At 35.1% G+C, this 12,801-nt stretch overlaps 1 protein-coding gene across 1 annotated transcript; it reads right to left on the bottom strand.

Annotated features, from left to right (window-relative positions):
• LOC112565722 (tubulin--tyrosine ligase-like protein 12) lies at nt 1-12,427 on the bottom strand. Its single transcript, XM_025241389.1, is given in 15 exon segments — nt 1-883; nt 1,404-1,542; nt 1,766-1,834; nt 2,762-2,843; nt 3,395-3,546; nt 4,237-4,350; nt 4,815-5,028; nt 6,340-6,430; nt 6,433-6,529; nt 7,047-7,180; nt 7,709-7,862; nt 8,226-8,262; nt 9,195-9,359; nt 10,446-10,576; nt 12,259-12,427. Coding segments are annotated over 15 exon segments (1,845 nt in total). The 5' UTR covers nt 12,373-12,427; the 3' UTR covers nt 1-731.
• Nucleotides 12,428-12,801: the final 374 nt, after the last annotated feature.

The following is a 12,801-nucleotide window of genomic DNA, read 5'->3' as shown; positions in this document are numbered from 1 at the left end:
TTTTACATATGAAAAATTTTATTTAATAACTGAACAATGAACTTCTGTTCCCACAAAGCAGTTTCACCTGAAATCATGAAAAACATGAAGTACTCAAAACCAAAGAATCATTCACAGCACAACTAAATGAATCTATAACCTGTTATGGATCAGCTGCTCATGATTCTCAAATGCATACACAATGTTTGCCATTATTTATTATATGTACATGCATATTTTACAACTCTTAATGCAGGAGTGCTTAAGAATTCCTAAGAAATCTATAGAATCTGAAATTCCAAAAAATAAGATGCCTGCACCTCTTAGCAACATTAAAAACTGTCATCAAGGAAAAAATAAAACACTTGATTAATTCAATAAAAATAAAATAGCTGTTTTCAGACGACTGCCTCGCAGCACTATTTGTAAATTTGACACTTGAACTTACAGCAATGTGTTACATAATTAAAAACATGGTGTTGGCATCTCACTAATAATTTCCATATCTGATGGGCTTTTTCTTTCACTTAAAAGTTAACTATCAATGTACACCTTCTCTAATTTGTTCTTTACCAGTTCAGTTATAAACTATGAACTTTGTATAATGAAGTAAGATAGCAACAAATAATATAACAGTAATAAAAAAGAAATAGACAGTTATGAGCAAAGTGACAGAGTAAACTCAAACCTTTGGGAAATAAGTGTTTTAAAACTAATACCACTGAAACAGGACCAAGAAGTTGCACACTTTGCTATGCTATTTTCACAACATGTTTGTCCTCTGTGTCATCAAGAAATAGAACGCTGAAGACATCATTGACAAAAAAGGGATGGTATTTGCAGGCTCTCTCACAGTCTGGACTAAAGTTGACCTCACAGAGCTGGGGCACAATGCATTTATCACCTGCACGAGAAATGTTTCCTAGATATACTAACAGTTCCTCCGAAATATCAAGTAGCTTAAAATAAACTATAATTTTCATTTACTAGTTAATTATAATTATATAAATTTTGAATAAGAGAGGAAAAAAGATAGCTACCAGCCTATTAAGAAATAGAATTTTTATCCCAATCAAGTGTAAAATAATGGAAGGAAATTCTTAGCTTCAACACAGTTTTTGATCCAGCAGATAAAACCTAACATATAGAGACTTTTACTTAAAGTATCCAATGCCTGGCACAATCTTTGTAAAGAAGTGCAAAGTGTCAACATCACAATCACTCATGTTTGAAAATGAAAGAGATTAATTACTGCATTAAAGACACACCTTTAAGACATCATATTACTATTTAAAAAAATCTCTGAGGCACCTCCTGCTAACATAAAGTAGAATCCATGCAGTAGACAAAAGTCTAGCTTTTCTCTGGAAACAGAATACAAAGCAAAAGGCAAGGAATAAAATGTAAAAGTGTAAAACAGTTACCTTCATTGGTATCATCCCACTTGAGCAAGAGATCAATAGCGTATAGAGCACGGGACTGAGGGTTGTGACCGATCCCCATAGGTGGTGGTTTGGACACGGCTGCCTCAAACAGTTCTCGGATCATCTCAAATATAGATGCCTAGGAAGGTGCACAAAAAGAAACAATGATATAAGACCAGAGCCTAGAAAGAACAAGATTTATTTATGTACAGCATGTGATATGACAGTTATCACTTTTACTGTTAACCATGTAATGCTAACCAAAATGTACTTAAACTTAACCAAAAATACTCTTTATTTTTCTTTTTAAATTATTTTTTTTTAACAGAACTAGATATACCATAAATAAAAGACAGTCTTACCTCAACTGTTTCCCAGGGAAAGTCTGGATACTGCTTCTCAAACATTGGTATGAATTCATCATAGTTTACCTGCAGATGGCAAATGAACATGATTACAAATAACACTTGAACAATCTAATGGCTCATACACTATGTAGAGCACCCTAATCTTTCTGCAGCTACAATATCATTGCAAATCCTGCAGTTAAAAACCCAGTATAGCAAACTGTCTGTGGGCTTAAATAAAAATAAATGTGCAATTTATACAGCACATAACCATGCTCGTGCGAAAGCATGCTCTCGGTGCTTGATACAAAAACGAGTATATGAAGGAACAAACAGATATACAAAGGTGAGGATAAAGTATCAAAAGACAGTGAAGACACAGAGGCAACAACGAGTAACGATAAAAATGGATATCAGTAGGAAAAACAAGTTGTTTTAATATCTTTTTAAACTTACTTCATTACTCTATTTACTGTAGTTCATGATAAGATTACTGACAATATAGGCATATGTACACACCAACATGACAATGAGCATTTGATCTTTATCTGCACACATTGAATGCACATGGAATATAAATGAAGGTCTGAATAAAGTTTGTTCTGTAATAAAAAGCACACATCCAAGACATAAATTACCTCCCTTGGCACTTTTTCCAATGGCATAATTATTTCAAAACTCACTTTGTTTAGGATTCATAGCTTTTAATATAACATTAACCACTGATACAAATAACTGACATGTTATTCACATTAAAGATGTTTTACGGTTGCTTACTCCAAATTTCTAAAATACATGAGAAGATACTGCATACTTTCGTACACTATATGAAGCATGAAACAGCATGATAGCTATCACAATGCAGAAGCAAATCAAGACATCACAGTTCATTAAAAGTATGTACAAACTTTATAAGCAATTTGCAATGACATGAAGTTTTTTATTTTCATGAGTATGACTGAATGATCAGAGAAGCTGTTTCACTATTTCAGATAAACCATCTAGACATACCTGTTTCAAGACTGAGCCTGGCCTGTAATTCATGACTGTGAAGTGTTTCTCATAATTATGAAAGTCATCCAGCACGAAGGGCCTGAACAAAAAATATTCAACAATCCTTATTATTTGCAAGGAAAAACTAAATTATTTGAATGAAAGAAAAACAAAAGATATTTTGCAAACATTACAGAGTCAAATTAAATCAGCAATGTGTGTGCATATATATACACTCCAGAGGTGTGTATGTTCATGAAATCTGTAGAAACTGGAGAAATTGTTGGGTAGAGGTTAGTGGGTAAGGTTTGGGTTGAAAGGTTAGGTAGGACTAGAGTTACAGGTGTAGCATGGAGATTAAAGCTTTGAAAGTGCTGTTTTTAATCTGGCTAAATTAAGGACACTCACTACTGTTGGTGCTATGCTCAGCAAATACCTGCTCCATGCCGGTTCAACCGAGCAAACCTTTTTAGAAACACTTGTGCATATATGCATATATGTGTGTGTGTGAATGTGTGTGTATTCAAAAAACAAAAAAAAAAATCAACAAGAATTGACTTGTCCCATCAAATATTCCCAAGGGAAAGATCACTGTTTTCTAACATGAATGTACATTTTAAAAATGTGCTCTGTAACAAAAAAAGCACTCACTGGTTGGCAAATCGTAGCCAGAAGACCTTGTAGACATACAATGAAAGTGGATGGGCAGACCGCAGGAGGACAATATATCGTATATCAAACTTGACCAAACCTATATCGTCTCGAGCAAACAACACTGGGTTCTCCACGTACTTGCAGGCCACCTATAGAAAGCCCCTAAAAGTTACACTTAAAACAGAATCTTATTTCATGTTATTATTATATGAATATCAGCTTTAATGCCACTAAACAGCTACATGAAAATGAAGTCACCATCTAAGCATGGCAACAGGGAAGTGAGCATCACTTCACTTCAATTGTATATTACCTACCTCTTGTTGGGACCAATTTTTTTTTCTTTCCCCAGGAAATTCTTCCAAGTGGTTCACAATAGCAGTGTAGGTGATATTTTTATGGTTTTATAATTTTGGTGAAATTTGAAGAGGAAGCAAAACTGATATTTTAATCTGGAATGACTAGTGTAACAACAAATGCTACAGAAATTAGACAATGAATACACACCTACAAAACATTCTGCAACAAGCATACAATTTACTTTGCAGCTTGTTGAACCTGCTTTATTTAAGAGCATTGTTCTATGAGGTGTACAGTGTTGATTGACAAGGCATTTATTTTATAATCATTTCTAATGTTAGCTTTATGGTTGCCGTGTAAGGTTTTGTACTGTCTTCATTAAGAGAAGTATGGAAAAAAAAAAACCACCCAAACACACACATGTGCGCACCTCTCTAAGCATTACAGTTTCTACCACAATGTTTTCATAAAAATAAATGCCTTTCCCTTCTAAATTACAAAAATAAGAGTCAACTACACATCTGATTTTTTTTTCCTACCTTTGGTCCTGTTTCTGGAAGACGAACAATGTAGTTGAGGTTATCTGTGATGGTCATGTCTATTCCTCGAGCCAGGTTCCAAGGTTTGCAAATCCACACATTGTCAAGACCGCTGAACCCCAGACAGAAATAACATCTCTCTGTGTTTGCAGCCAACATTATTACTTAAATCCAAGTACAACAATTAAGCTTGATGCTGAAATTGTTGCAGGTGTTATACCCAAAACATTTTACATCATTATCATCATAAGGATATATCTTCACTGTTTCTGCTAAACAATGTCAAACTTCAAAATCTTTAGTGATTCTCAAGCAATCAACTAAGGTAAAACAAGCAGTCAAGAAAAAAAAAATTAAAACATGTTGAATATTTAAAAAAAAAAAAGGCTAGGTTTATCACATCACATGTTTAGTATGCTTCAATATTTCTCCGGTTAACAAGTACCATTTTAATACCAAACTAGAAAGAAAGTTAAGTAAATGCTTGTCAAATAAAATATATATCATAAATAAACTGTTTTGAAATGCTCTGAGGCTAATTTTACACAACTGACCTTCAAAGAAATTATGCATATACCTTTTTCTCGAGTCTGGTAGTAAGAAACAAACTCTGCCAACTCTGTCTCGAGATTAAAGGTCACAGGAAGCCACTTAGGTCCAGGGTTAAGTGGATCCTTGGGTGGACTGCTGGCAGCACGTCTTGCCACAATGGCCAGGAGATCTTTGATTGTAAGTACATTCTCACACGGGAACTGATTGATAAGGCAGCCAGGAGACCTCAGCCTTAAATCTCTGTTGCAGCCACAAGCACATGAAACAGATCTACCTAATATGTACCTTTAGTTTCTACATTATGTTTGTTTTTCTAACTTAAAAGTTTAGAGCAGGGTACACAAAAAATATGTACACAGTATGATATGAAAAATCTATTTCAAAGACTGACATGACTATAAATCTCAAATCTTAAATTCTTAACTCTACAGTTTGAAGCACACTTGTAATCACAAATCATTACGAGAGAGTTAAATTTTAGCTATGTTAAGATAAATTGGATTAGACAGTACTTTTTAGTCTAACTTAGTGTTTTATGACTTCAACTCTTTCTATTCACATCTGCAGCAGCTAATGTCTTTACAGTTTTTGTGTTTTGCACATGGTAATGCAAACTAGGTAGTGTCACAAAACATGTTGTGTGTAAATAAATGTAAAAGGGAAGAAACTCTTGGCTTCTTCAGGGATTGTTTTATTATAAATATTACCATTCAGGTATTCTGTTGCACCTGAAAGTAGGCAATGATCGAGTTAGTTGGTTAAGAGCCATGTTTGAGATAATTAGTTCAACAGGCAAAAATAACAATATAATAGTATTATTTGAAGTCTTATGTATATTCTGACAAACTATTTTATTGTTTAGCACTTTGTTTGTATATATATATTTTATGTAATATTTTTTAATTTTCTGCCTTGTAACATACTTTCATGACAGGAGTTCTCTCTGTTCCATACAGCTACCATTAGAATTTCATACAAGAAAATGAAAACTAATTTTCTTTGCAAATCCTATCGTTCAGATAAAAGAAAATATTCTCTTTAAAATGGTGCCTTTATTGTAGATTAATAGATGTAAATATTGGAACATATCATACTTTGTGCCACCACTATTATTCTAAATGCTTAATCGCATCAGTTTTAACCATATTGAATGGATTAAAATAATGTGCATTAGTATGATAAAAATATGATCCCATATTTACAATGGCTGAGGATCAATAAAGTTGCAATGAACTGAAAGCATGCTGGTTCAATGCTCATTTAGCGCAGCACACATCCCCCAGTTGACCCAACTGGCGGGAATGGGTATCTGACTCCATAGAGGGTTGGGGAAGGTAAAGCAGCAAGGGAGAGGAGATGGGCACTGCCTTCAAATAAGTTACCCCGAGAAAAGTGAGGTCTCTAATACCTCAACTCCCCCCAACCCCCAAAAACCTGAAAAAGTTTGGGGATGACATTTACCTTTACCTTATCCCCCACCTTCCCCTAACAAAATGCCACAATGAAAAAGAACACATTCAAATTACAGAAAGTCTAAACCCTGATACCAACCTAAAGTCTTTGAAAGTTGCCTGTGTCCATATGATGTCAGCTTCCTCTTTTGTATCTATTAGTTCAAATCGTGGGTCCGTCAAAACTTGTCAAAGTTCTGATACTGCAGGTACACTCTAATCTTTCTGTCATGTGGTAACCCAGGACATTCAATATCAGGGTCTGGCAGTGTCTCCCTATAACGGTACGCCTGAAACAAAGCAAATAAACAAAACAATGAGGTGTCATTAAATTAATGTCAGTTAATATTTTACAAATATGAGTGTGGATTTTTGTGTTTTATATTTTTAATTTGATGATTATCAATCATGGCATATAGACATAAAAAAATATATAGAATAGTCTAAAGCTAAATGTGTAAGTTCTGTTTATACATTTACTATAACTAATAAACAAAATCTTAAAATCCCTAAAAGATCAGTTTTCCGCTTTTACAGATCCATGGTCTCATACAGTCTTCTTAGCAAGGTATTTGTTTATTGCTTTCATATTATGAGAGCACTTATACTACATCTGTAGGCTTCTGCAATACTGAAACACTTTGTGCAGGGGGTGTCATTCATCCAGAAACCAGAACTTAACCTCCAGTTACTGATCACCTTGAAATCAATATAGTCAACGGCATCCTAGCAGAAGCTGTTTGCTTGCTAGGTTACAGGTTTAGGGGGAGCGAAAAACATTTGTGCGAGCCAGCTGTATCACATTACCTCAAAATAAGAAGGATCTGGTTCATGCTGAATAAATGAAATATCTGTCATATCGCTTGGGACCCAGGGCTGAAGACGAGCTTGCCGAATTTTAGGGTGATCTATACCCATTGCACGATCAACTGTGCACACTTCTGCAAGAAAGAAAGAAAATCTTCTATGTGCAAAAGGACACTTTTAAACTTTCTCCTGCAAATCACGTTAAATATTCTTACCTCACGAGAAAAACTCTCTCTTCTTCTTGACTTCTCTGCGTTGACATCACTAATCAAGTTCTTCATCTTTTTTTGCTTGGAATCTATTTGTACGGCATTACTCAGTTGGCTTTGTTCATACTTAGTCAAGAACCTGTTACCTCCATTTGTTTTCTTCTTTTTTTTGGAATGCAAGGTGGTAACCCCTGTTTTGCTTGAAGTTTAGTGGCACTCAGAATTGAGCTGTTTTTGTGGGAGTTTCCAATTTATTTCGCATGCTGGCATTCCTTTTTTTTCTTACTGGCACTGCTGCAGGAAGTTTCAGAGCAATGTTGCATATGAATGGTGTTGCAGCAGCATATGTCAGCAGAGGATTTATGAGCTTTGGGATTTCGATTTCTTATTTCGAATATCTGATCATGTTACTTATACATTCTTTGAAATAAATAAATGCAAAAGCTGTAATACCTTCATGGTCAATGTCTTTGATGGGCCATAGAAGTGTGTATGTTGTACCCTTGAAGTAAACGGGTGCCATCCTGCAGTTTGGGCTATCAGAGTGTGCTATCATACTTCCAACTTCATCATTTATATACCACATTATCTTGGCTTCATGTGGTGCCTTGAAAAAATTTTAGAAAAATAATGAGAAAGGATTCTTGTACACATTTAAATCTATGGCAGAAATACAGTAGTAGCTCTGCTATATCTTGGGATTTAAAGTCTGCTAGGTAGGTAAAAAAATCTTTATATACCTTCCAAATGTATAAATACCACATAAAATTCTCATTAAAAATTACTCTTAGTCTCATACTAATATGCAGCAATACAATAGGTATACTATTAACAAAATACTGGTGCAACAAAAGCACTCCTGAATTACAGAAGGATATAAAAATCTAAATTAGTGGCTTACAAGGTAGTAATTTTCTTCTGTAATGAAATTTCTTTAAAAAATCTTGCTTCTCATGTCAATAGAACCTACCATTTCTGCTGTGCGAATTTTGAAGGTATAGCAAAATCTGCAAACATAATCATTTAAAAATTATTATCATTATGCTTTCAAATAAAAAAATGTTTACATTAATCCTACATTAAATGCTTAGACAACAAAACAAATAAATCTTCATCTGTAAATTTAATGCAAATGACAATTTTTGCAAGAAGCAATAACTTCTATCAGTGGTGTAGCTATAGGGTATTTGCTGTCTGGTGCAGTCCATACCCCCAAAACAGACTGTAGCAAAAGGGTATTAGCTGCCTGGTAGAATGCCTGATAGAAGGGTGTGGAGTGTGGCAACAGGGAAGTTATCAAAAACAGTCTGAACAAAACATTAAATTATTTAATAGGCATCCTTTTGTCAAAATAAATGATGGCTGAAAATGGTCATCAATGAAAAAAAAATTCTCTTGGGTATACCGCCACTAACCAGTGGCCTGTACTCTATGGTGAATTCTTGAGAGGTAAACAAATTAGGAATCAAGCTGTCATCCATACCTATATAAATTTACTAACTTTAAACAAAGGAAAAACACAGATATGTCTTTAAATAATCCTTGCCATGTAAGATCACATAATGCCTTACCATGATGTTGCTATGCCAGCTTTTTTCACTTTACTGGGTTGTCAAAACATATTCAATAAAGGAAAGAGATGATAGCATCAGCTTTGCAAAAACAGGTTATGAAAATACAAGTCTTCTAACAGGCTAACATTCTTTAAAAAAGCAGCTTGTTTATTTTGCTTCTTTCCCATAAAAAATAAAGTAATGGTTATTTAAGTCTCGTGGACTCAAATTTGTGTTTAGAAAGCAGCAATATGATCACTGTACGTTGTCATGTTTACACTTATATTGACATAATGCTAACACTAGAGGTTAAGGTGAGCTAATTAAGACTCCTACTAAAACTACTCTAAAAAAAAATGACAGCATTTCAAAAAAATTTCAATTACCGCCACATCTCCTTAATAACTTTTCTGATGTTCTCTCTATCATCTTGCTCTTCGTAGTTAATGTTCATGAGTTTGCACATACGTGTCAGGAGGGAAGGATGGGCAGCTAGGTGTTGTTCTGCATCCTTTGCTTCAAACAGCCACGCATGATCAACCACAAAAACACTGTAACATAGATCATATGCATTCCCACATTATCAATCACACATTGCAACACAAGTCATTAATATCCTAATTCTAACACCTCAAAGATTTAATTTTTCAGATTTCTCCATTAGAAAATGATTAAAAACCTTTAACTGAAATTTACTACAAATGACACAATTCCCAGTAAACTTGTGTGTGTTGACTGTATGGGTTTTTTTCCAAACTTTTAACTACTATTTTATAAATAATTCAGAGTGTGTGATGATGATGTCTGTGGGGAGGAGCAAGAGGTAGGATGTACGTGTGGGGAAGAGGGGGTGAAAGTGAGCTTCACCAAATTTGTCAAAACATTCCTGTTGGTTATGGTAAGGTAATGGACCATGTTTAATCTATGTATTTGGTTGTTGAGATGTTCATTTAATATTTTTTCTCTCCACTTTAAGATGTTAGTGATACTCCAAACAAACAAATATTAGAAGACATTCTGACAAATATTTACTAAACAGAGAAAATAGGAAAATATATCTTCTTAAAATGCCTGAATTCTTCTATCTCAGCAGCCAGACTCCACATTTCACATCCATAAAGCAATATCTACTAATACTATGAGGGACTTGTACAGATTGTACTTCATAGTAAATCTGATGTTATAGGATTGCCAGACCCTGTTCAACCTAGCCATTGCCGCTGCTGCTGTTGCAACTATGATGTAAATATCTATCATAGGGGGTTGCCCAAAACTGGGTCTGTTGGCGAGGTGTTGTTGCGGCCCTATGCTCTTTGAGGAGTAACAAGGACTAAACTAACTAAACTATCTATCATAGTGCTGCTGTTCGTGAAAAGGGTGGTTCTCATGTTCTTAAAAACCCTGCCTCAAATGAAGTGATAAATCAAAATTTGACAATAAAATCACAGAAGAGTTAGCAGCAAAAATCCACCTGGGCAAAGCCACATACACAATCATCACTATCCTGCAAAGAAATATTCTAGAACACGCATCATTAAATGAAAAAAGTTGCTTAGAGAATAACATGCAAAAGCAGCTTGGATAAAATCTGAGAGGAAAACCTTATTTTAGTAATGTCATATGTGTTATATACTAACTTTTCTGGATTGGCAGCTTTTAACCCCTCCTCATCTGCTGGGGTCAGGTATGTCAGGTATGTTGGTGACTCATTCTGTTCACCTTCTACTGCATATTTAAACCAACAGAGATACTTCCCAGCATCATATACCTGTATTAAACAACACATTTTCCATGATCATGTTAACATTGCAATAGCATGATTATATTTCTGGTATCATCAACATCTGTGCATGTGTGTGTGTTTTGTGATATTGTGGGAGGGGGTCTTTCTCAATAAAATAAAGATCTGGAAAGCCATTAAGTCGAGACAAACTATTCCTACAACTACAATACCCTCAAATGCATTTAGCAAGTGTTTCAAACAAAGTAGAAATAAAAAATCAAAGAAAGATAATGTAACAAAAATGTTTCTTCAAGTCAAAGAAGACAACTTTTATTATTTCAATATGAACCCTGGACAAATTATTTTGCAAAGAAAAGAAGTGCTCACAAAACAAAAAGCCCCCTCACTACCATTACTGACCTACATTATTATTATAGAGCTTATTATTCACACCAACACATTCAGCCACACAAACACACACAAACAACTTACACTTGTCCTCTATACACACATACGCACAAACCAAATACATGCATCAAAACTTGTACACATATTAACAGGTGACAACATCATTACATAGTATTTAGCAGTCAAATGGTGGAGAGAATAAAGCTGTTGCTGTACCTTTTCATTTTAATAAGGAGATGGAGACTTTATAGCATCTGGAGGAGGGTACAGGGGTAAAGTATTGAGAAGAAAGTGCTCTTTGTCACAGATGATTTTGCTACTGCAGGCTATGGTGCACTTACATCATCTAGAATGCACAATTGTGCATGGATCACTTAGTCAGACAGCTGGACGATCTTATTTAGATTAATAGACGACCACATTCCACAGGCAAGGAATAAGAAGCAGACCTTTGATAGGTCTGCTCGACAGACAATAAAGTCTGATTTGATTTGATTTGATGAATCATAGTAAATACTGCCCTAACCTACCTATATATATTTAACTATTGATAAATTCTACTTTCCAACACACCAAAAGCAAGCAAACATTATTTAATTTACAAACCAGGTAGCCCAGGTGAATCTGTAAACTCAATCTCAATTCTCTTGTAAACTTAAAAGCCATTTTAAAAAATGCATTTATAAGCACCCAATAAAGCATAAATAATAATAAATGACAACCACAGGGTGCACAGTTTTGGAACAAACAAGGTTGTGTACTCCAAGGTTGGCTAACTGCTGGCCTATAGTAGATGGAAAAAAGACAATGCAAGGAATAAGATTAGGCAGCACACCCTTCAAAAAAACTTCTCAATATTTTTGATTTATCTTCTTTCTCTATAATTATAGAATGCATTGTATATAATTACTGAAACCAGTATAATTATAAAATGCATTGTATGATAATAGAATAACTTGTGCCACCAGAATGAAGGAACTGTAAAAATTATCCTTTTGGTGTCCTCGTGAACTTGTATTACACATCCATGGTGTTCTATAATGTGGTGTACTAGAGATGTGCCAGAGTTGGCCTGATTGCTTTCGCGCCTGAACCTTTCCCAAAGACCTATGGCGGAACTGCTCAAGCAACGCCTCGTCCGAGTATTACCAGAAATGACGCTTAAGACATGCTTAATCCAGAATGACAGAAACCCGATAAAACATGTTTGGTGGTTATATCGCTGTGGACATCGCCACGACCATCAATTGTAAATATGAGAAACTGATGATGGTGATGATGACGACGACGATGTTGAACAAAAAAATGTTCTAACTTGCCTCCTCTGAAAGTTTACGATAAGCTTCACTCCACAGATGCCTAGGAACACCCGATGAAAGGAACTGCGGTGCACATTCGAGTTCAAATTCCTCGTTAACCACTTCTTCTCCCATCGCTCTCGGTCGTCTTCTCGGGCCGCCTGCTACACAATGCAGAGTTATTCCCCTTGGACCGTGAGCGTCGGCTGCTGTGGATTCACATCTCGTCTCGGGCACGCTGTTCTGTTTGCATGTGGCATATGTTTACAGGACTGGCTGCTTTGCCGCGATATAGTCTTAGTTGCTGCCTCGTCGTAAAACACCGTCACTCCCCGACCCTTGGACTTTGCGTAATTAACTAATTATAAATTTATACAAAAGAAAACAATTTGTAAGAACATGTTTATTATCTGCATAGCTCTTCTTGAAATTTACCAAATGAAATTAATTTCATGAATTCCTGTGGAAAAATAATTATTAGAGTACTTATTTTACCAGAACAACTTTATGTGATTTTTTTGTTACAATGGAACTCTCTTCCCTTCGATATCTGCCGCCTACTCA

This window comes from Pomacea canaliculata, linkage group LG6 (assembly GCF_003073045.1).
Source record: "Pomacea canaliculata isolate SZHN2017 linkage group LG6, ASM307304v1, whole genome shotgun sequence".
NCBI lineage: Eukaryota > Metazoa > Mollusca > Gastropoda > Architaenioglossa > Ampullariidae > Pomacea > Pomacea canaliculata.
The sequence above is the reverse complement of the archived record's forward strand: the minus strand, read 5'-3'. Positions and strand labels throughout refer to the sequence as shown.